The sequence below is a fragment of the Neurospora crassa genome, linkage group VII (genome assembly GCF_000182925.2).
Source record: "Neurospora crassa OR74A linkage group VII, whole genome shotgun sequence".
Taxonomy (NCBI): Eukaryota; Fungi; Ascomycota; class Sordariomycetes; order Sordariales; family Sordariaceae; genus Neurospora; species Neurospora crassa.
The window spans coordinates 3,470,065-3,493,255 of NC_026507.1; the positions used below are offsets into that span (position 1 = coordinate 3,470,065).

Below are 23,191 nucleotides of genomic sequence, written 5' to 3' on the forward strand. Positions count from 1 at the left end.
GGCCGTTAGGGTTGGACGAGGAGGGCAGCACCAGGGCAGGGAGTGTGGTGACGGTGGGCGAAAAGGGGCGAAGCGACTGAGGGGGGGGAGGATCATGGAGCAGCCAAGACCAGAAAATAAATGAACAGGCCAGGGTTGCCGGTATTGCTTTAATCTGTGATTGACCCGACACTGCACCCACTGTCAATCAAATCCGTGGGCAATTCAATCCTCGTGGGTTTCCATAAATGAAGCGAACCCACTTGGTGTTGGTATGTAGCAGTGATGCAGGTCCCTTTTTTCTCTTCAAGTGCTTTGATGTGGTTGTCCCATTGTTTCCTACACTGCATTGATGGCAAGAGTCGGTGAGACGAGGTGCCTGGTGACCGTGGTGGAGGGTGACAGCCTGCTAGTGTGTCAAACGTTGCAGTGGTGGTGTTCAACCAATGTTGGCACAGAGGGCAAAGTTCACATTCAAAGTTATCCAAACAAGTCGCTGACCAACCGGCACCTCAGTCAGTACCTTACCCAAGACTGACACGGTGCAGTGTGGTGGTACAGTACCTACTGCGTAGAGTTAGGTATGTACCTGCGTCGTGTAAAATAAAAAAGGTAAACCGCGTAACGACCGTTATTGCATCCAGAGGTACCTAGGCATGTATCATGCGGGACGGGAGCTGTAGGACTTGAAGATATGGACACTAGAGGTAGGTAAGCATGGCATTGTCCGACCCGGCCCATTGCGCACTAGGTTGAAATGTTTATGCCATCATGCGATTCACGACGCCGGCGGAATCTAGGGGTTTAAACCAGCAAGAGAGGGATACGAGCAGTCGTCGTACCGTCCTTGCCGTCTTATAAACCCAGAGCGGCGTAGTTCAGGCGCTATGAATTACGCGAGATTTTCTCGAATTTTCCCGGGCGGAGAAGCACGGTCCACCTTGGAGGTAAGGTAGGTACCCACTGTTTCTGTCCACTGCGGCTGCCCACACCCCTCAGCTCTGGCCGGCCAGGGCAGCCCCTTTCCCTCTTTTCCCGATTCTCGACTACCGCTTGTCCGATCCACAAAGCAGCCCTCTTGGCAGCCCACTGTAGCCCACCCATTTCCACCACTCTGTGCCAATCAATCAGAAACCCGGCTATTCGTTCCGTCGTCGGTCCAGCCAGAACTCCTCCCACCTTGTCCAATACGGGACAGCGCCCACTTCAGCCAATCCCGACCCCATACACCACATACCGTTGGCAAAGCCATCCATCTTGTTCGACAGCTTCCATGTTCTACACTACTACTTCCCATCCCTATCATTGGCATGTTGCAGATGGCCACCTCCCCACTGCCAAAGATTGGGAAGAACACGGCCAGGGCAGCATCACGGCGAGACACCACCGCAGTGCAGATCTCACAGATTACATACACTACGCAGTACACTACACTACAGAGGGAGAGGGAAAGAGAGAGCCCTGCCCTGCCTACGGTAGCAGGCCGGCCTACCTTGTAGGGTGTGCTCTGCGACGACGCCAGGTACATATCGCGACACACGCGACGGGAGCGATTCGAACACGAAAAGGATGGAAGAATAGAATGCCTTAGCACCCCTCTGCCAAGGACAGCGAGATCCAGCAAACAAGGCTCAGTCTCGTACCATGAAACTGAACCCATCGGCTGCCAGGTACTCCCCTTCTCCTGCCCGGGCTCCAGCAACCAGGCTTGTTGTTGTTGGCTGCTGTCTCTTGTTGCCGTCATTGTTCTCGACCTTGTTACGACATCGTGTGGTATGCTGGCTGACTCTTTTTGCGCCGGACCAGACAATGGCGCAAACAGCAACAAACTGAACCTCGCTATACACTACCTAATAGCACTATGTACACTACATGCCCGGTCACTCGTCCCTCTTGACCCCACGTGCTATGTGTTACCGCGCCGATATACATAGTACACTATAACCTCAACATACACAACCATGTGCCGGCGCAGCCACAAGGCACAGAAATGTTAGGGGAGCACTGAAAGGCCAGAGCCGCACACTACTATTTGCTACACTATGTAGATGATGGTCGTAATGGTGGGTAGTGGTGGTGGTTCATTGCCCAGCCGGTGTGGTTGTTCCTGAGCGTTTAGGCCTCCCGATTGGCCCAATCGGTTGATGTTCTTTCCGACCACTGCAGGTGGATGGAGGCTGCCAGGGGCTGCCAAGCTTTCCCTATTTGCATACGCAGTACTGTACACTACACCAAGGTATACTTCCCTTGCACTGGACACTTCCCGGGCACCTCACCCACCTTTTACAAAATTTCCTACCGTGCCCAGTATCTAGTGTACACTAGGTTGCTCGTATCGCACCCAGACACGCTACTAGTACCGGTACGTACGCTGTATCTGTGGATGACCTGGTCAGTGCGGCGGAGCAGGGGGGTCGCCGTCCGGGTGGACGCTCAAAGAACCTAGAAAGAACCCAAAAAAAGCACTGGAAAAATGGTGTCGCCTCATCGTGGAACCTTTTCCGGCTTCCACTTTTCCTGCTCTCGCCCTGGCCACAACCAAGGCCCCTCATTCAACACGACAATTGTTGCGAGCGCAATTGTTGGCCGCCAGCATTGCCGATCATGTCGCGGACATGGCGAAAAGTTTACGAATCGAAATGATGGGCAATCCAGCGAACAAAGCATTTGCTTCTGGTCGTCTCGCAGAACAGAACATAGGGTACAGTAGGTATTGGCATTCCCTCTTGATCTCTAGCCTCCATCTCTAGGTACACAGTAGCCCGCCTATACTAGCCTCTGTGGTTGTAGGGGCCTCCTCCTAGGGCCAACAACACGTATATCGCGCCCCGCCCCCATCAAGCCGCGCCAAAACTGGCCCATGCCGCCCTGTCTGATGGAGATCCGGTGGCGTTCTGCGTTAAACTAAACGCTGTGATACATACATATGTGAGATAAACAGTCGAGAAGCAAGGTGCCAAACGCTCCAAAACAGCCCTGACGCCTGACGAGGACGCTACTGGGCCGTTTGGACGGCTTCTTCGTCGCAGATACCACCTGGACGGGTGAGAGAATGCCGTTGTGCCTCCTTTTTCTGGGCTCCTTGGAACGTTTTGCTGGTGGGCCGTCCAGACGACATGACACCCTAGACACCGCCGAATAGGGGCCGCACAGTACGGCACCACGTCGCTTGACGTCGAGTGGGCCAGCTGGCGCCCCCCAATCGCGCCCCCTTTGTTGGCTGCTACTGGTCGACAGCCCCTTGTCCACCGTGCATCGCAGAATGGGTCGGAAGACACGGATATGCCAACAACCATGAACGCATCCGAGCTTTGGCAAGCCATCAGAGTTGCCCCAGAATGGCTGAAGCCCCTTTCTGCCTGGTGGGCCTTCTTGAAAGCTCAATGTTCATGTCGTGGGGTTGCCAGCCACCGACGGCCAGATCCGTTCGTTACGTATCCAACACCTTGGGGCCGCCAGCACATCTTTTCCTCTTCTCAAACTCACGTTCCATATTCTGTATCGTCCTTCATTCGCGTGGCTTGTGTTGGAGATCTTGGGCCGGTTCCGTCGTCGTCGTCGTTCGTTTTACACACGTTTACACGCCTATTACCTACCTGCCCTTACTACTACCACGATTACTACTACCACGACTACTACTTATCTTGTCTCTCGTTACAGTACTCGAGTTTTCCTGTCGCTCCCCATGAAGTGGTGAGCGACGGTGACGATGACTCGTCTAGCGTTGTTTTCGATTCGCGCTCTCTTCACAATAGCGACAACATTCACACTCACTGACGCCCTCCGATACGATGCCCAAGAGATAGAATACAATCTCAACCGGAACAAAACCGCCACAAGTCCTCTTGACTACTGGGGCGACCGAACAGAGGATGACCCGAACTTTACATATTTCCCTTCGCCCAAAAACTGGCGAGTACCCTTCTACACCGTCTTCGTTGATCGTTGGGTAAACGGCGAGCCAGACAACGACAATGCCAATGGCACGCTTTTCGAGGCCGATATCATGAGCAATCAGCTCCGATTCGGCGGTGACGTGGACGGAATCATCGACTCGCTGGATTACATTCAGGGACAGGGAGTGAAGGTACGGACAACCCGACTTGCTAGAACCGTAATCAAAGGCGCAAACTAACAAAGACCATCATAGGGAATCTACATTGCAGGCTCCCCCTTTATCAACCAACCGTGGGGTGCGGATTCGTACTCGGTAGGTTTCTCCTCGTTTCAGCCCCGGCCCCCGCGACGACAAGATCCAAAGCTGACTGTTTCTGCTTGCTAGCCACTTGACTTGACCCTTCTTGATAAGCATTTCGGTAATATCAAAAAATGGCAGGAGGCGATCGACGCCATTCACGACCATGGCATGTGGGTCATCATGGATAACACTATGGCAACGTAAGTGAAGCGTGGTTCCAAGCTCTTTACTCCCGGTGGCGGTGATGGCTGACTTGACTTGTAGCATGGGTGATCTCATTGGTTTCGAGGGTTACCTGAACACAAGTACGCCTTTCCTCGTGGAGGAACACAAGGTTTTGTGGAAGAGCGATCGGCGTTATCTGGACTTCGACATCGGCAACACATACAACAAGACGTGCGACTATCCAGAGTTTTGGTACGAAGATGGCAAGCGGATCAAGCCTGATGGGCTCAAGGGATGCTACGACAGCGACTTCGATCAATATGGTGATATCGAAGCCTTCGGTGTTTTCCCTGATTGGCAACGTCAGCTTGCCAAGTTCGCCTCCGTCCAGGATCGTCTCCGCGAATGGAAGCCCGACGTGATTGCTCGACTCGCCCGATTTTCCTGCATGACCATCGGCATGTTGGACGTCGACGGTTTCCGTATCGACAAGGCCGTCCAGGTTACGGTTGATGCTCAGGCGCATTTTAGCAGCGCGATGCGAAAGTGCGCAAAGGAAAAGTTCAACAAGGACAACTTTATCGTCGTCGGAGAAATCACAAGTGGTAACACTCTTGGATCTATCTACCTTGGTCGCGGTCGCGAGCCTGAACCAGCCGAGGAGCTTTCGGATGACCCCGTAAAGGCTCTGACCCTCGGCAACGCGACCACCGATACTTCCAAGTACTTCGTTCGCGAGAAGGGCAACAGTGCCCTGGATGCTGGCGCGTTCCATTATTCCGTCTATCGTTTCATGACCCGCTTCTTGGGCATGAGCGGTAACCTCAGAGCCGGCTACGATTTGCCCACGGACTGGATCGAAACCTGGCACGAAATGATCGCAACAAACGACTTCTGGAATGCCAACACCGGTGAATTCGATCCTCGCCATCTCTACGGTACATCCAACCAGGACGTGTTCCGTTGGCCAGCTATCGAAAAGGGTACCGAGCGTATGCTTCTCGCCTACTTCATCACCACCTTCCTCTTGCCAGGCGCCCCCCTCATGTACTACGGTGAAGAACAGGAGCTATATGCGCTGGACGGCACGGCCGAAAATTACGTCTACGGTCGTCAGGCTATGGCTCCCAGCCCAGCATGGATGGCCCACGGCTGTTTCTCGTTGGAAAACGATCTTTACGTCGATTGGCCCGTCACCAAGGCCAAAGATGGCTGCAAAGATAAGTCCGTGGGCTGGGATCACCGCAATCCTGCTGCGCCCGTGCGCAACATCTTGAAGAACATGTTCGCCATGCGCAACTCTTCCCAACTTGGTGTCCTGGAACACGGCTGGCTGCTTGAAAAGCTTTCCAATCAGACCGATTTCACGTTGCTCAAGGGCAGCGGTGACCCTACGGAACGTGGCATCTGGAGCGTCGTCCGTGGACTGTTCCCTGGAGTGCAAGACAAGCTCAAGGACAAACCTGTCTGGTTTGTTTATCATAACCGAGAGAACACAACGACGTACAAGTTTAACTGCGACCAGAGGGAGGGCGCGTTCCTCTCGCCCTTTGATGCCGGAGCCAAGGTGAAGAACCTGATGGACGATGGCGATGTTATTACACTGTCTTCGTCCAATGTCAAGAACAACTATACCAACTCGGGCAAGAACATGGGCTGTCTTTCAGAGGTCACCTTGAACCCATTCGAGTTCCGTGTCTACGTGGATGACCCTGAGGACCGCTGGATGCAGCCGGCACCGATGATCACCAAATTTACGCCAGGACACGACGTGCCTATTGACTCGACAAAAGCAAACGGCCGGATTGACATCTCGTTCGAGTTCAATACTGAGATGGACTGCGATAGCGTGACTAAGGCGCTCACTGTCAACTTGACGCAAGATGGCGTGAATGACCCCACGCAGCTCTCTTGGACCAAGCCCAACTGCGAGCTCTTTACACCCCAAGATGCAGACAAAATCAAGTATACGGGAGCAATCAACTCGGCCTGGAGGTGGAATGCTACTTTGACTAATGTTGCTGACGGCATCATCAAGCTCACTCTCGATCCTACCGCCGCAGCGAAGGGCGGCAAGGTGACGAAAGGCACTCGCGATCACTTCTTGCTCAGACTTGGCAAGCCTTCCAATCCGGTTGTGTGGGGAATGGATGCAACCTACAACTGGGACCTTCTTCAGAGCGTAAGCAACAACTTGTACAGGATCAAGCATAACGCCCCTGGCGCAACGAAATGGCGTTACAGCACCAACTTTGGATCTACGTGGAGCAAGTGGGTTGATTATGACGGCAAAGAGACTTCGGTTACCGGCCAGCAGTGGTCGGGAACTGCTCTGCAGGCCTGGGAGGGCAAGCATATTCAAGTTCAATACTTCAGCAAACCTTTGGGCTCATCGGCGTTTATTCAGCACTCAGACAAGGGTATCGACTACCAGCGTGTGTTCCCTCACATCAAGCTTCACGGTCCCTTCAACAAGTGGGGTTACGACACCGGCCTGCCGGGCTCGATGGATCTCGTCGGTCACAACACTTGGTCGTTGCATTACATGTATGAATGGCCGGCCAACTTCCAGCTCAACATCTGGGGTATCAACCCGGACAACCAGCCTGATGTCTCCTTCATCTTTGGCGATATTGATGGTGACCACGTTGTGGACCGCCTTCCCCCTAGCAGTCTTGCCAACAACGTCATCAACATCACCGATCCTCCCCCGACGCCAGCTCTTGCGTGGAAAGTTTTCTACAATGACGCGACCTGGACGTACCATTTGGAGCCGGCTGGCAATATGAACGTCCAGATTGCTCTCTTCTGGCTCTTCGCAATCCTTCCTGTGGCGCTGGCATGCTTGGCTGGCTGGATCTACGTCACCAGTTTCTACCAAGTCAAGGTCAACAAGTCTGGTTTCGCGACCAAGGGCTGGATGCCACTCAAGATTGGCAACCTCTCGAAGCTCAACATCGCTAACGTCGGCAAGGGCGTTGAGATGAACGCCATCACCCCACCGCCCCCGAGCAGTGCGCTTTCTCCCCTTGGTGCTGCCGGTGGCCGGAGAACCGTGTTGATTGCCACCATGGAGTACAACATTGATGACTTCAAGATCAAGATCAAGATTGGTGGTTTGGGTGTCATGGCCCAGCTGATGGCGAACGCGTTGCACCATATGGACATCGTGTGGGTCATTCCTGTGGTCGGCGACGTTGACTATCCTCTTGAGAAGATGCAAAAGGCCGAGCCCATGTACGTCGATGTTATGGGCCAACCCTATGAGATCGAGGTCTACTACTATGTCGTCAAGAACATCACCTACGTCCTTCTCGATGCTCCGATCTTCCGCAAGCAGACTAAGGCCGATCCTTACATTGCCCGTATGGACGATATTGAAAGTGCCATCTTGTACGCTGCATGGAACTACTGTATCGCCGAGTCCATCCGCCGCTTCCCGGTCGATATTTACCATATCAACGATTACCACGGTGCCGCCGCTCCCCTCTATCTGTTGCCCCAGACTATCCCCGTGTGTCTTTCGCTCCACAACGCCGAATTCCAGGGTATGTGGCCGATGCGTACCCCCGAGGAAGCGAAGGAAGTCTGCGAGGTGTTCAACCTGCCGCCTGAGGTTGTCAAGGATTACGTTCAGTATGGTTCCGTCTTCAACTTGTTGCACGCTGGCGCCAGTTATCTCCGTATTCACCAGCGTGGTTTCGGTGCTGTCGGTGTGTCCCGCAAGTACGGTGATCGTTCGTTGGCTCGTTACCCTATTTTCTGGAGTTTGAAGAACATTGGCCAGCTTCCCAACCCCGATCCTTCCGATACCGCCGACTGGGATCCCAGCCAGGATGCCAATGACCAAGCCAAGGGTGTTGAGGTTGACCAGGCAGCTGAGGAGAAGAGAGGAGAGTACCGTCGCCAGGCACAGGAATGGGCTGGTCTCGAGGTTGACCCTTCGGCTGAGCTTTTCGTCTTCGTTGGTAGATGGTCTCTTCAGAAGGGTGTGGATCTGATTGCTGATCTGTTCCCCAGCATTTTGGAAAAGGTGAGTCAGCGCTGCCCCATTGCATGTCAGTGCCTGTATATTGTTTGCTGACAGAATTGTGTAATAGTACCCCAAGACGCAGCTCATCGCTGTTGGTCCCGTCATTGATCTCTACGGTCGCTTCGCTGCCCTCAAGCTGGAGAAGCTCATGCAGAAATACCCCAAGCGTGTCTTCAGCAAGCCCGAGTTCACTTCGCTTCCCCCCTACATCTTCACCGGTGCTGAGTTTGCCCTTATCCCCTCCCGTGATGAGCCCTTCGGTTTGGTCGCTGTCGAGTTCGGAAGAAAGGGTGCCTTGGGTGTCGGTGCTCGTGTCGGTGGTCTCGGTCAAATGCCTGGTTTCTGGTACACTGTCGAGTCCATGACGCCCTCCCATTTGATCCAACAGTTCAGACAGGCTATCGAATCCGCCCTTGCCTGCAAGCACAACAAGAGAGCTGTCATGCGTGCATGGTCCGCCAAGCAGCGTTTCCCGGTCGCCCAGTGGGTTAAGCAGCTCGACGACTTGTACAGCGAGTCTATCCGTATCCACATCAAAGAGCAGAAGAAGAAGAAGCTGGAAGTCCTGAGCCCGGGCCTTACTGTGCCCGGTGCCTCGTCGCGTGCTAGCTACGCTGATCCTGGCAGCGGCCGTTCGTCTCCTGGTCCTCTCGCCGTTCCCTCCCGTCCCGTTACCCCCACGCTCCGCGATCTTGCTTCTCCCGATCTCCCGACGCCGGGTGCCCCCTGGGCAGGCGGAAGGTCCGAGTCACCGGGAGCCCGCGACTCGACTGCGAGCTCCATTGCTGGAAACTTCTACTTGCAGCCCGGCGGTGCTCGTGAGAGTACTATGAGTGTAGACAGCTTTGCGATCCGTGCCCAGAATGGAGGACCCATGTCGCCTGGCCTTGGTCCCGATGGCGGCCTTGCCTTCCCTCGTCCTGCGTTCACGCAAGCCCACCGCAACAGCAGCTTGCTCAGTCTTCCGGACGTTGTCGGTGACCGCCACGATCTTAAGCTCCAGAAGGTTGATCAGTTCTTCAACGATACCAACGGCGAATACTATGCGGAGTTCGAGCAGATGCTTGAGGCCTTGACCGCTAGCAACTCTTCCAGTGACCTCTGCATTGAAACCTTCTTGAAGAGGAGTGAAAAGGAGTGGTTTGCTAGGTACAGAGACGCGAAGCTTGGTCGCCACAGAGACGCCAGCCGTATGGGCCGGGGTGGTAGTGGCAGACCCGAGTCGAGAGGCGGGGATCGCAGCGAGTCGGTTGTCAGCCGTGGCCGCCAACCTATGCGCAGCGCTACCCCCAGTGGCCTGGCTAGGTCTGTCTTTGAGGAGTCGCCACCGGGTGGGCGCAGCGATTACGACGATGAGTTCTTGTTGGGTGACGGTTACCAGGCCCCCACTGGTCTCAAGAAGACCCTTTCCGTTCGCATCGGTGACTGGCCGCTCTACTCGTTCTTCCTCGCTCTTGGTCAAATCATCTCTGTCAACTCTTACCAGATCGTCCTGTTGAGCGGCTCGCAAGCCCAGACGCCTGAGAAGCTCTACACGGTCGGTGGTGTGTACATTGCTACATCCCTCATGTGGTGGGGTATGGAGCGCAACTTCAAGTCGGTCTACGCCCTGTCTGCTCCCTGGTTCTTCTTCGGTCTCGCCTTCCTTCTTCTCGGTGTCGCGCCATTCATTGGCGACTGGAAGGTGGCTGACAGCGTGACAAGCGCGGCTACCGCCTTTTACGCGGCCGGAGCCAGTCATGGTGCCTTGTCTTTCGCCCTCAACTTTGGTGACGAAGGTGGTGCTCCTACCAGGCAGTGGATTACTCGTGCCCTGATCGTTTCCGGTATCGCTCAAGTCTACAGTCTTGGTCTTTGGTATTGGGGCGCGACTGTCTCGAGCGAGGCTCAGACCATGACCAAGTTCATTGGCGAGTCGGGCGTCCCCCTGGCCCTTGTCATTTGCGTACCGGTTGCCATCTTCCTTTGGGCGATTGGAGCCATTCTTTATGTTGGATTGCCAGACTTCTACCGTCAGTCTCCGGCCACGATTCCCGGCTTCTACATCTCGCTGTACAGGCGTAAGATTGTGCCTTGGTTCTTCGTCATGATCATCCTCCAGAACTACTGGCTGTCGGCGCCCTATGGCCGCAGCTGGAGCTTCCTGTTCTCGACGCAGTTCATCCCCAACTGGGGCATCTTCCTGATGGCCCTCGGTTTCTTCGTGGTGCTCTGGAGCATCGTCCTCTACGGCTTCTCCTACTTTTCGGACGAACACACGTGGCTCCTGCCCATCTTCGCCATCGGTCTCTGCGCTCCTCGCTGGGCCCAGGAGATGTGGGCCTGCAGCGGCATCGGCTGGTACCTCCCGTGGGCCGGCGGCCCCGTCGGCTCGGCCGTCCTCTCCAGGTGTCTCTGGTTGTGGCTGGGCCTGCTGGATAACATCCAGGGCGTCGGTCTCGGTATGATGCTGCTGGCGACACTGACGAGACAACACGTGTTGGTGGTGTTGATCGGCGCCCAAGTGATCGGTTCCATGTTCACGTTGATTGGACGCGCGACAAGCCCCAACGCGCTGTCGCCCAATACGACTTTCCCCGATTTCTCGCAGGGCCTGTATCCCGGCATTGCGAGCCCGTACTTCTGGGTTTGCTTGATCTTCCAGCTGATCATTCCAGTTGGATTCTTCAAGTTCTTCAGAAAGGAACAGGTGGCGAAGCCATAAACGAACTTTTACATCTCTTATTTAATGGCGGAGTTGAGTGTTGATGGCGATTTGATGGTGTACGATGCGGCTCTGCTGCTGCGGCGAAGCTTGGCTGGAGTTGTGGTATTTACACAGGTCACAGGCTATTATGTGGTGATGGTGGATTTGATGGTGGTGAAACCGGTGGTGTGAAACGTTTTCATACAAACACACTCACTCATATACGCACGCATACGCACACATACGCAAGGCAACTCTCACGCGCAAAGCATATTATTCACATATCATCTATATATATATTTTTGTTTTATCTCCATCATTGTTCGAATATTGCCAGCGTATGTGTGTGTATATGTGTGCGTGTGCATATGTGTATTGGGGAGATGAATGGACAAAAATACGGGGAATAATTGATTGATCATCGTTGTCACAGTTTGGATAAAGAGATACCATCCGTCATCCGCTAACTTTTTTTTCCTTATCATCACGTTTCCGTCTTTTTGTCATTTTTTTGTCTTGTAGATCGATCTTTTTTGCGGCGTCATTACAGTACTTATAGAAAGCGAAAAGGGGGAAATGAAGGAAAGGAAAGGAGGAAAGAAGGAAATGCGGGAAGGATTCAAAGAGAAGATATATTACTACGCATCGCATCGCATCATCGTGGTCACGAAGGGAGTAAACTAGCAACGTTTTCCTTTTCCCCAACACTCAAGTAGTAGTGGGTGGTATTCTTTTGTATGTATATATATATACTAGTAGTCATCATACGAATCTAGTTAATAGATGGGAAACAACTTTCATTGAGTATGAATCTGCCCTTGTGGATGCAATTACCTACCTACCAGTACTTACCTCCGTCCCTTCACGACTGCTGTGTGAAAGCAATAGGGGGGAAGACAAAGCAGACTACGATCAGTCCGTGTATCAAGGAGGTTCAATACTTTCGACTCTTTGGAAAATACTTGGTTCAAATTATACTATACCAAACCTTGAGATATGAGTATAATAAGCCTTTCTCATGCTTCAACTATACCTCAAACCACACTGAAGCACGCCCCATGCCAATCGTAGAAGCGTATTGTTCTTACTCTGTCGTATGACAGTCAGCCACATAATATCCTGGATGGTAGTGAAGGAGACTACCATAAGTACGCAAAAGTCGCATCTGGATAAACCAGGCAACTCGAGTTACTTATGTCCGTCGAGAAAGGTTTGTCCGAATGATGCTGATGCTGATGCTGGTACCAAGATGAAGGAGGAGACGGAAGGGAAGAAAAAGAAACGAGGGACGGAATGACAAGATTTCACTTCACTTCATGTCCCTTGTATGGGCGAGAAGGGACAAGATGGGGTGTATGTACCGGAGTTAGAAAAGAGCAAGCCCATTCTCATGTCACGTGAAACATCCGGATGTTTCTGGCTGGTGATACTGTACTGCATGACACCTACCTAGAGGTAAAGAGTACAATGGAGTTCAACTTGAATACTCACCGTCCAGTCCATTTGGTTCATCATCACCACCGACCAAGACGGGGATTTACTTTCCTTGGACAATGGAGGTTGGATATTGGATATTGGACGTTGGAGGTCGGACAAACAAAGACCAGGGCAGGGAATGAAGATTGCAGGGGTGAACGTTCGGGTGCCGTTACCATTCAACTGTGTCCCCTCAGCGTGGTAGAGGTAGGTAGTGGCCGCTGCCCCGCCTTCCTACCCCGTCCAATTCTAACCAGAACCGACCGGGCTGGGGACAATTCCGAGGCCAGGGAAGGAATGGAAGCTCAGAGGAGAGTGTCGTCGCGGATGACGAGGGTGCTCTAGGCTGGGGGTCTTGCGCCGTAATGTCTAACGTAACATCGTGCTTCTCGATGAAGAGAAGGGATCATCTCATCACACCAACTTGAAGTCTAAAGACCGAATTAAGGTTAGATTGGTACTTCAAGATTATTACCTACGCGGTAGGATCAGGCAACGAGGAGGGTTGATTCTCGGCAATCCACGAAAAAAACAGAGCGGGATCCCTTTCATCTCGTCTCGACTTACTAAATCGCCCCTGGGTTCGGGAAGCTTGTAATCCAATAAAAGATGGGAGCTGAAGTATCGGAAACAGCACGGACGGAATGTCGAGACGAGACGAGACGAGACGAGGCGATGGAGGCTCAAGCGACAAGTGCAGGATGCATATTTGGGTCTTTGGCAATGGCAAATCAGGCATGAAGAAGCCAAACTGGTTGTTGGTGCATGTCAGCCCTACCGGCCGGCCGGGAAGCCCCGCACTTCCTTGGATGATGCTCGTGCGGTACGTAACCTCAGAGGCATGGACGGTCCACTTATTTACGTCCATCCGAATTGCGAGTCCGTGACGGATAGGGATGGACGTTGTGTAATCGCAACGCCATATGAGAGAGTTGAAGAGATAGGCGAGCCATAAGGTATACAAGGTTTTATTTTGTTTGTATATATATGATCATACCGGATCATATCCCCGGTGCAACACACCAGCCAGTGTCTATAGCCCCCCATGCCCAGTTCTCCAAAAAATCGCTCACAAAACTCGCTTTACAGTACATACATACAATACACACACAACCAAATCCTCCGGACCCCAACCATATATCGATAGTAGCTTAGTTGGTCAGGTTGTAGATCTTCTGAATATCCTTGAGGATGGTCTTGAAGTCGACGTTGAGGTCCTTGAGCATGCCGTCGCGGAAGTTGAAGACCCAGCCGTGGATAATGGGGAAGCCGTTCTCGGCATACGACTGCTGGAGGGCGGCCGTCTTGACCACGTTGCGGCACTGCTCGTAGACGTTGAGCTCGACGAGGCGCTCGTAGCGGGCCTCCTCGTCGGCGATGGCGTCGAGCTCCTTCTCGTGCAGGCGGTAGACGTCGCGGATGTTGCGCAGCCAGGGGTTCATGAGGCCCAGGTCCTTGGGGGTCATGGCCGCCTTGACACCGCCGCAGCCGTAGTGGCCGCAGACGACAATGTGCTTGACCTGGAGGTGCTTGACGGCATACTCAATGACGCTCATAACGTTGAGGTCCGTGTTGCAGACCAGGTTGGCAATGTTGCGGTGCACAAAGGCGTCGCCGGGCTGCAGGCCCGTGATCTGCTCGGCGGGGATGCGCGAGTCGGAGCATCCGATCCAGAGGTACTCGGGGTTCTGGCCGGCGGCGAGCTTCTTGAAGAAGTCGGGGTCCTTGGCAACCTGCTCGGCGGCCCAGGACTTGTTGTTCTCAAAGACCTTGTCGTGCGTCTCCTGGAGATACATGGTGATGTCCTTCTTGCTGCGGTCTTTATCGTCGGCGGTGTGGGAGCTGCAGAAGCTTCGGCGCGGGGTAGCACTCGGGACGATGGTGAGACGGCGGCGTGGCAGGGGAGTCGACGTCGTTCTCGGGACGGCGAGGCGTGATAGGGCTGATGATGCTTGCTTGGAGGAGTGAAGCAGGGGAGAAAGACCCAGACGTGTGCTAAGCATAGTTGAGGGTGGTGGGTTGTGGCCTGATGTGTGGATCGTGCATCGAGGGTCTGGATCTGGCGCGCAATTGCCGATGCGACAAATTCTGTGTGACTGTGGCCCGAAGAGGAACCGAGACACCGTCATTGACCAACGGCCGATAGGGACCCTAACCCTGTCTACATACTCTGTTATCAGAGCCAAGGGTGGAGAAGGAACGGTAGGTACGCAGGTACCTGTAAGTATGGACGGGCTCTTTCTCCTCTGGCCTGGTCAAGCAAGGAAGGCGTCGACCATGCCCTCTCTCAACTGAAATCCCCAATTCTCACCAGTGGCTCTTGTACTCCATGGTTGCCCACTCCTGCTTCGCCTGTTCTCTGCACAGCTTAGCAAAAGGCAAAAGAATTGGAGGGATTGTCCTGGAGTTGGCGGATCCGAAGCAAAACATCGATGCAACGGAAACTCGGGAACAAAGGAGGGTTATCACAGCGATGATTATCTTGGGTACGGTATCAGCAGTCATCAATACCTTGTCTCATTTTTATACATTAGTTTCAAGCCAGCCAGGCAGCTGAATCACACTTTCTCTCTCTTGCTTTTGTTAGCCACGCCCCATTACTCAAAATTGCCCGCCGCCATTACTGGCTTGAACAGGTGAGCCCCTCACTTTCAGCTTCTCCCTCCCTGCTCCTCCAAACAAGCTAAACCTCATCTTTCTCCTTCCCGACAGTGCTGTTGAAGCAGGGACCGTTGTCGATATCGGCATTGGCTTCGCCTTGGACATCGGCATCGGCAGCGGCGTAAACCCAGCGGCCGCAGCGGCGGCAGCAGCAGGGAAGCTCAAGTTCTCAGCCGGGCCACTGCCAAACCCTTGATGTGCCCCGTATCCCTCTCCGCCTCCCTCTTTATCATACGAAGGCAGCACCTGATGATCATGATGACGGAACCGTTCCAGTCCCAATCCCAGTCCCAGTCCCTTTGGCATACGCAACCCAATCCCCGCAGACCCAGATCCCGACCCGGACCCAGATCCATGGGAGCCTGAGTTCGAGCCCGCACTTGAATCAACCACAAACCCTTGCACCAACCCATAATTCCCTCCTCCGCCCGTCGCACCACTACTCCTCTCTAGCTTCAGAATGGTCTTCTTCGCCCGTTCCCCCAACGCTGCGCTCGTCATGATGCCCCCTTGTCCCACCATGGCGCCGCCCAAGCTACTCCTCGCCTGCCCATCCAAAGCCGTCATGCCCGGTAGCGCAGAACTCTTGAAGATCTGGATGCCTTCCATGCGCGTCTTGACGATGATGATGGTGAGGAAAGTGGCAGATAAGAGAACTTGCACGAGTAGAAAGGTGAGCCAGGACCAGTTGATGCGGACGAGCGTCACGGCGGAGCGGTTGCTGTCGAAGGGTTCGCCGGGGTTGTTGCGGTGGGGTTGGGGAGGGAGGTAAGTGATGAGGAGTTGGGATAGGCAGGGGGTGAAGAGGCTAAGGAGGGTGATGAGGGATGCGAGGATGCCTAGGGGGCTGGTTATCATGTGGGTTAGTGACCGGGACAATGAAGGGGGGAAAAGAGGGGGACAACAAAGGGGGGAGAAAGAGTAGGAAAGGGGGGGGGGGGGGGGAATGGACGTACCCTCCTTGAAAACCAAGTAATTTCCAACAGTGGTGAAGTCCCCGTGATGCCTGATCGATGGCTTCAAAGTCGCTTGCGGGGCGGGAAACGGTTTGTCGTCCGCCGGTATAACGGAGCCAACGGAGCTGGCCGAGGCCTTCGATGACGGGGATCATGTAGCAGGCTGTGGCGAGGGTGGTCATGAAGGAGAGGAAGACGTTGAGGTTGAGACCGCCTGGCCAGGTGGATGGTGGGGGTTTGTGGTCGTAGATGCTTAGGACTAGGCCGATGACTTGATGAATTGAATGAAATGTTAGCTGGCTTCCTGTCTTGTGATTGGACTGTTTGCGTGTTGCAGGACTTGTGTGTGTCTGATACTCGATGAAGACAGGGGAGAGAGGGGTGAGAAGGGGGGGTTGATATGAGAATGTGGAGGAACAAAACAAAAAGAGAAGGAAAAGAAAAAAAAGAAACATACCAACAATACACAACAATCCTCCCAACACCCCCAGCCCCTCAAGCCACCACCCAAGCATACTTTGCTTACTCTGCACCAACGTCTCGGTCGAGTCAAAGTGGAAGTACGACAAATGTTGCTCGCTCCTGTTCATCCCACCACCGACAACACCAGGAGTCAGAGCACTAGGAGACCCGCTGCCACCGCCGCCACCGCCGCCGCTGCCATGAGTCGGCAGCCCTCTGACTGATATTGAATCCGTCGCATCAATCGACACTTCACTCATCTCCGTCCCTCGTCTCCCCCTTCCTCCTCCTCCTCCTCCCCTCCCCCGTTTTGTGTCGGTCCTCTCCACCAGCATTAGTTTCCTCATCCCGCCCTTGCCACCACCGCCCTTGCCGCCGCCTTTTTTCTTGAAGCTTCCCGTCCCAGGGCCCCCTCTACCAGTAGTGTTGCCACGCGGTGTCGTCGCCATGCCTCCTCCTGTCTCCTTCTCGTACATGATGTAATCATCTTGATCCAAATCATGAGGATCATCACTACTGTCGTGGTCATGATCATGGTAGTCATGGTGATGATCATCCTTGTGGTGGCCGTGATGGTGGTGGTGGTGGTGATAGTCCCCTTCCACTTCTGCGGTTTCTGGCAGTGGCGAGAATGGCGAGTGCCCTGGATGATGATGATGATGATGATGATGGTCTCGTGAGTGTGGTAGCCCGTAGCTGGGCTTCCATGAGCGGGAATACTGGTTTACGTAGTTGGTGCTGTCGCGGGAGGCTGAGCGGCTTGTTGTTCCTGGCTCTCCGGATGCGTTGCGGGAGGACCCTGAGCCATAGCTTTGGTGGTCGGTGGCCTGCTGATTGCTCGTTGGCGTCGATGTGGTGGTGGTGGCGGTGGTGTCGTTGGTGACGTTGACGTTAGATAAGAACGGGTTGTTGTTGTTGTTGGTGCTTCTGGCTGGGCTTTTCGGGGGAATGAGTGGTGCATCAAAAAGCCCGGGGTGTTGAAGGACCGGAGGAGGAGTCTTGTGTTGGTGGTGATGATCGTCTCCGGTCCCGGTCTGCCGATCGCCGCTGACATGGAGTGGGCCTCCCGAAGGTGGACTTCCTCCTCCTCCCCCGTAGAGTGCGGCGTAGACAGCCCTACTGGCGGCATTGCCTTCTTCATCGTCTTGCTCGACTGCCGTATAGGATGATTTTGAACTTCTCGCGCTTTCAGTATGCCGCTGCTCGTCATCCTCATCATGGTCTCCAACCTCATTGTGTGTTACATGATCCTCCTCCTCATCATCATGATTCCCATGAAGGGACTCGTAGCGGGCCATTGTTTCGAGTCCAGTTGTATCTCTTCTTCTTCTCTCTCCGTCTATGGCTTGACTGAGTCCTGTTCCCCTTCAACACGACGCTGATGAAACGAGTGTAAGGAGCAAAGAGACGGATGGACAGGCAGAAAGAGAAGAATAGTGGGCACCTATGCTATGGAAAAGCCATGGAACATGGAATGGAAGATATGGAACCTCCCCAAACTGGACTTGCCATGGGGGGTGGGGTGGAGAAAAAGGGGAAAGCGAAAAAAAAAAAAGAGTTCAACAAAATGCCGGGATTCATGACGCGTCACGGATTGGATAATGAGTGATGACTGATGAGAAGGGGGATGGGGTACGACGGGGACCAGGAAGGGCGAGGCCGCCACTGCCGCAAAATTCGCGAACCGAACGACTATCCTAATTTCCGCTCATCATCGGCAACCTGGTTAAGCGAGACACTTGACTCCATCGTGAATATCGGATGTCCGGATTCAGCCCAACGTTTTTGCTTTTTTAACCTAACCCATTTCGCTGGCGTCGCAATGTATATACACTATTATCCATGATGTGAAACACACCACTTGGCTAATCATGGGGAAGGAGGTGATCATTTTGTAGACGGAGTAGAGCGTACGATATGCGACGGGACCAACACTAGGCGAGTCATCGCCAGGCATGTTTTGGACTGCGGAAGCCCAGATTTGATGTAGCATGGAAGAGTCTGTAACTCACTCCCAAAACTCCGGCTTCAACAACTTTGTTGCAGGCTTCATATGTTCGGTTTGTTGTTGGCCTACACTAGATAGAAAAGTAGCCATGCGAGTCTGAAGGGTTAGGGTCAAAGCCAAGGCGGACAACCCGATCATTTACTGGTAGACTACCCCTTTTTAAGCCTTCTGGGGTTGAGCAGCTCGGCTTCTTGGCACAATCATGGTTGAGAAACCCTCCGACGGACAGGGCGAATAAAAGAATGAATCTTGTCCTCATGTGTCATGGTCGTCCGGCATCTAGAAATAATTGGGTTTCACGTCAATGATCGAAGTCCTCACCTCGACGCCGTACACCGAGCAAATCTAATGATCATCGAGCGGAAACACACTAGCGGATTTCGGACTTGGGCCTGTCCTTGCCCATCAAAGAGCCTCAATAGCCCGCAAAAGCACTTCCACTCCCCTGTCGCCAACTTCTCGCTCCTTCCCAATTTCGCCCCTCAGAAGACTGGCCACATCACTCAACACTCCGAGCGGAATATAGCAGCCTGTCTTTGCTCTGTCCAGACTCTCCTTCAGCCGGCTCGTATGCTCCCACTCCTTCGCAGCGACCTCGGATCTTCGGATCACCTTGTCGGGAATACCACACATGGCTGCGCAATGCATGCCAAAGGAGCCCTCTGCAACGCCGTCTTCGAGCTTGTACAGGAATGTTATTCTCTTGTTCTCCTCGTCCACTGCAATCTGCATTCTCCTAGCACGGATCTCGGGATGATTCTCGAACTCGGTAGCAAGACTGTGATAATGCGTGGCGAAGAAACCGACGCAACCAATGTGTGATGCGACATGGTGCAGAACTGCCTGGGCAACTGCGACACCATCGTATGACGATGTACCACGTCCGAGCTCATCAAGAATAACGAGTGAACGGGGTGTGGCCTCTGACAGGATCTTCTTTGTCTCTGACAGCTCGACGAAGAACGTGGATTGCGCAGCAAAGATATTGTCGTTTGCGCCCAGACGGGACATGATCCGGTCGACGGGGGTCAGACGGGCGGACACAGCCGGGACATAACAACCAATCTGGGCCATGATCACGGCAATGCAGGACTGCGCACGGAAGGCGTTAGCAGATGAAGAGCATTAGAAGAGGTGGATGCCTCCACGGCCAAGGCAGGCACTTACCATTCGAAGAATCGTGGACTTGCCAGCAGCGTTTGCGCCGGTAAGAAGGTTAATGTTCGCCTCATCACCACCCAGCTTGATGTCATTCGGGATGAAGTCGTCAACGGTGTTGAGCATGCAGGGGTGGCGTAGTTCGTTGAACTCGACAACGGTCCGCTCGTCGTTCACAAACACTGGGCGGCAGCAAGGCTGACCAAGCGCCGACGAAGCTTTGGCCAGACTGATGAGACAATCTAGTTGTGAAATGATGCGAATTGCCTGCAACCATGTCTCGTAATCGAGGTCGAAGCGCTTGAAGAATCTCGAGGCGACTTCCTTGACGATCTGAGAATGTGTCTCTTCCGCTTCCTGGAGCTCACGAACGAGGTCCTCAAGCTCCTTGAAATAGTACCGCTTGACCGCCGATGTTGCAGACATTTGGCGCCACTTGGGAGGAACCTTGACTGTTTTGGGGACTTCGATCTGGTAGACCTCCTTGCCGACGTCGGTGAACTTTGCGGTTTTGCATCGTAGAGCAGTCTTTTGCCTTTCAAGCAGCTCCTGCAACTCTCCTTTGATCCGGTCCAGTTCTGCTTGGCTGCGGTCAAAGTCTTCTTCTATACCTGGCTCAGGAATCAGAAGCTTGTCATCACGGGCTCTCTTCCGGTCGAAGGCGGTCTTCCAGTATCCTAAGGGTTCCTTGAGGTCAGGCATTGAAGCAATGAGGCGATCAACCAGCCCATTGCCACCACCATAGGACTCTAGGAGTTCCATAGTACGGTCGATCTGTTCGAATCCTTCCAAGACCTTGACAAAGTCCTCGGGTCGGCAAGCCCCAGCATGGATCCGGGATATCAACCGCTCCAAGTCCGGCATTTTGCTCATCTGAGACGAAAATTGCTCCCGAAGGCTGTGGTCGTCATTGAGCATGTCGACGGCATCCAGTCTCTCGTTGAGCTTCTGTATGTTGCAGAGAGGGTGGCAGACCCATTGCCTGAAGAGTCGCTTTCCGAAGGGAGTTATGCACCTGTTCAGCAGATGGAATAAGGTTCCTTCGGGGCCGCCATTGGCTGTATTGGCAAAGATTTCCAAGTTGATAAGAGACTGGCCGTCAAGAATAAGTGTGCCGTTCCGATGAATAGGGTTGTACCAGGCAAAGTTGCCCTGGGAGAGCAAGTTACGCTCTAACTTGAGCATGCGCAGATACTGAGTCAGAGCACCGAGTGCGGACATCAAGAGGTCTTTGTCGCGAGCCTCCTTGAGCTTCGCAGGCCAGACCTCCTCCTGGCCTTCGCCAGACACAAAGTAACCGCTACAGTCAAGTTCGCGCCTCGCGACGTCAGCGTCCCAAAACTCGGTTCCCGGCTTGAGATAGTTCCAAATGGTGGTGGGACTCGTGTTGTTCTTGAGAATCCGCAAAGCCTTGGTAGACAGATGCGATTTCTCCAAGATCAATTCCCGTGGGGAGGTCTGGGCTACAAAGGTCTCAAACTTGGTCAGGTCGACATCGTCCTCAAACTCTGAGATGAAGAACTGTCCAGTAGCAGCGTCCACAAAGGCTATGCCAAACGCAGGCTTATCATCCACGACGGACTCTTTGATGGCTGCACAGTAGACGGCATTGTCGTCTTGAAGCATGCTACCGTCCACCAAGGTGCCGCCCGTAAGGATGCAAGTAAGCTCGCGGCGGATGATCTTGTCCGCCTTCTTGGCCTTGGTGTCACGTTCCCGCATCTCTTTGCCCAGCGCAGACTCCATTTGGTCGACCCGGGCAACCTTGTACCCTTTGGCCACAAATTGGTTGACCCACATGTCTAGCGAACTTTCGGGAACGCCAACCATGCGCATGTTGACACGGTCAGTGAGCTTGAGGTCAAAGAGCTGATGTCCGATGGTGGCGTCGTTCTCGTAGAGTTCATAGAACTTTCCCTTTTTGAAGAAGACCACCGTGTCCCATAGGTTCTTCTTGATCTCCCAATACTGCGTCTCAAACGGCGAAAACTGTCTCCAGGCAGATGGGGGCACATAGACAGAGCCAGGATCGTAATCGGGATGTCCTGGTCGATTCCTGTTTGCATCTTGGATATCGGCCAACCACGGGTATCTCTCTTCAGGCTCTCTTGTGTGTGCCTTTGTCTTTGGCTTGGTGGCTGATGGTGTTTGTGCGGAACGAGGAGCGGCCGATCGAGGTTCGGTTGGTTCAATGTTGTCCGGATCATACTTCCATTTCAGGGCTGTTGAGGTTCTGGGAACATCATCCATCATCTCCTCATCTTGGTCATACTCCTCTTGCCTTGACGATCTTCGAGGGCTGGGTGGAGAAGATACGGCGGACTTTTTGCGTGGGGCGCTCGGGCGTGCTGCCGGTCGTTTTCTCTTCTTTGACTTTGAGGGCCCTTGATCGGATTCGTCATCGTCCACGACAAAGTCCGCCATATCATCGTCTTCTTCCTCGTTGATTGCATTGTCGTCTATTTCGAAAGCATCGTCTTCGTCGTCCTCGTCTAGGACTTGGGGTCGTGATCGAGAGCGTGATGGACGAGAGCTTTTGGGTCTCCCGGAAAACGAGAGAAAGACATCGTCGCCGTCGTCGTCTGACGACTCGGCATAGTTGATAACCGCTTTCGCCTGAAGTCGCGATGGGTTAGCTTAGATGGAGGTCTAGAACAGAGAGCTGATAACTCGCCTTGCGCCTGATGGGGCTACTGGGCATCATGATGGTCCTGGTGTCATCATCCTTGGAATAGGCAGTGCCTGGGTTTTCCTGGGAGCTCGGGGGTAGAACGGCGTCACTACTAGGGACTGGCGTTTCGTCGAGTCTTTTCCGCCGCCTGGGCGGAAGAATCGAGTTGGATTTTGTGGATTCCTTCAGGCATTCTGGTGACTTTTCCTTTTGGCCAGCGCGAGGCGTGGCTGTCGCATCAGAAGCTGGACTGGAAGCCCCGATAGTGGCATTGGCATTGGCATTGGCATTGGTATTGGCGCCCGCGTTCGTGGGAGTCCCCGAGGAGGCAGCTTTGGAGAAGAAGCCCAGGATACTCGACTGCCTGCCCGTCGAGGCCAGTACAGATCTCTTAACGTTGGATTGGGTCCTCGCCGGGGTGCGCGCCGGAGTTGAAGTTCTGTCGCCCATTGTGCGCCAACAGCTGGCCGACTTGGCTTGATGGTGGGAATAACAGGCAGGGCGCGAGGGAGACCTGGGAGACGGAAGGGACAAGAATGGAATACAGGCAGTCAGAGTTTTCACAGAATTCGTGGACAGAGTTTGAATTGAGATTGGAATTGGAAGGTGCCTCTTTTGAGAGGCTGACCACCTGGCTGCCTGAGAAGAAGAAGGACGCGTAAAGAGGTTGCTGGGGAAAGCGCGTCCGTGTTCGGCTGCAGGTGCCGGATCACTGAAAGACGTTCGACCCACTGAGTG

The 23,191-nt window shown here is 53.8% G+C and overlaps 4 protein-coding genes across 4 annotated transcripts; 1 reads left to right on the plus strand and 3 right to left on the minus strand.

Annotated features, from left to right (window-relative positions):
• The first annotated feature begins 2,820 nt into the window (after positions 1-2,820).
• Positions 2,821-11,866, plus strand: NCU08132 (alpha-1,3-glucan synthase Ags2). Its single transcript, XM_954582.3, has 5 exons — positions 2,821-4,066; positions 4,130-4,189; positions 4,262-4,377; positions 4,442-8,375; positions 8,443-11,866. The coding sequence occupies exons 1-5, from the start codon at positions 3,689-3,691 to the stop codon at positions 11,077-11,079; spliced, it is 7,125 nt and encodes a 2,374-aa protein (XP_959675.3). The 5' UTR covers positions 2,821-3,688; the 3' UTR covers positions 11,080-11,866.
• A 1,588-nt stretch (positions 11,867-13,454) lies between these two features.
• Positions 13,455-14,610, minus strand: NCU08133 (carbonic anhydrase 2). Its single transcript, XM_954583.3, has one exon. It carries the CDS (start codon positions 14,538-14,540, stop codon positions 13,689-13,691), a length of 852 nt encoding a protein of 283 aa, XP_959676.3. The 5' UTR covers positions 14,541-14,610; the 3' UTR covers positions 13,455-13,688.
• A 198-nt stretch (positions 14,611-14,808) lies between these two features.
• Positions 14,809-18,392, minus strand: NCU08134 (hypothetical protein). Its single transcript, XM_954584.3, has 3 exons — positions 16,612-18,392; positions 16,155-16,425; positions 14,809-16,045 (listed from the first exon to the last, which is right to left on the minus strand). The coding sequence occupies exons 1-3, from the start codon at positions 17,912-17,914 to the stop codon at positions 15,139-15,141; spliced, it is 2,481 nt and encodes an 826-aa protein (XP_959677.2). The 5' UTR covers positions 17,915-18,392; the 3' UTR covers positions 14,809-15,138.
• A 404-nt stretch (positions 18,393-18,796) lies between these two features.
• msh6 (mutS ortholog 6-like) lies at positions 18,797-23,181 on the minus strand. The gene is made up of 3 exons (XM_954585.3): positions 22,457-23,181; positions 19,792-22,398; positions 18,797-19,716 (listed from the first exon to the last, which is right to left on the minus strand). Exons 1-3 carry the CDS (start codon positions 22,901-22,903, stop codon positions 19,030-19,032), a joined length of 3,741 nt encoding a protein of 1,246 aa, XP_959678.3. The 5' UTR covers positions 22,904-23,181; the 3' UTR covers positions 18,797-19,029.
• Between the last annotated feature and the right edge of the window lie 10 nt (positions 23,182-23,191).

Bases quoted from the DNA above. Each gene is read 5' to 3' on its own strand.
- NCU08132 (XM_954582.3), top strand. From the start codon at position 3,689: ATGACTCGTCTAGCGTTGTTTTCGATTCGCGCTCTCTTCACAATAGCG. The intron at 4,378-4,441 runs GTAAGTGAAGCG...CTTGACTTGTAG, and splicing joins ATGGATAACACTATGGCAAC to CATGGGTGATCTCATTGGTT. The intron at 8,376-8,442 runs GTGAGTCAGCGC...ATTGTGTAATAG, and splicing joins TCCCCAGCATTTTGGAAAAG to TACCCCAAGACGCAGCTCAT.
- NCU08133 (XM_954583.3), bottom strand. From the start codon at position 14,540: ATGCTTAGCACACGTCTGGGTCTTTCTCCCCTGCTTCACTCCTCCAAG.
- NCU08134 (XM_954584.3), bottom strand. From the start codon at position 17,914: ATGGCCCGCTACGAGTCCCTTCATGGGAATCATGATGATGAGGAGGAG. The intron at 16,426-16,611 runs GTATGTTTCTTT...CAATTCATCAAG, and splicing joins AGGATTGTTGTGTATTGTTG to TCATCGGCCTAGTCCTAAGC. The intron at 16,046-16,154 runs GTACGTCCATTC...CATGATAACCAG, and splicing joins TTACTTGGTTTTCAAGGAGG to CCCCCTAGGCATCCTCGCAT.
- msh6 (XM_954585.3), bottom strand. From the start codon at position 22,903: ATGGGCGACAGAACTTCAACTCCGGCGCGCACCCCGGCGAGGACCCAA. The intron at 22,399-22,456 runs GCGAGTTATCAG...TCGCGACTTCAG, and splicing joins GTAGCCCCATCAGGCGCAAG to GCGAAAGCGGTTATCAACTA. The intron at 19,717-19,791 runs GTAAGTGCCTGC...TTCCGTGCGCAG, and splicing joins AGTCCACGATTCTTCGAATG to TCCTGCATTGCCGTGATCAT.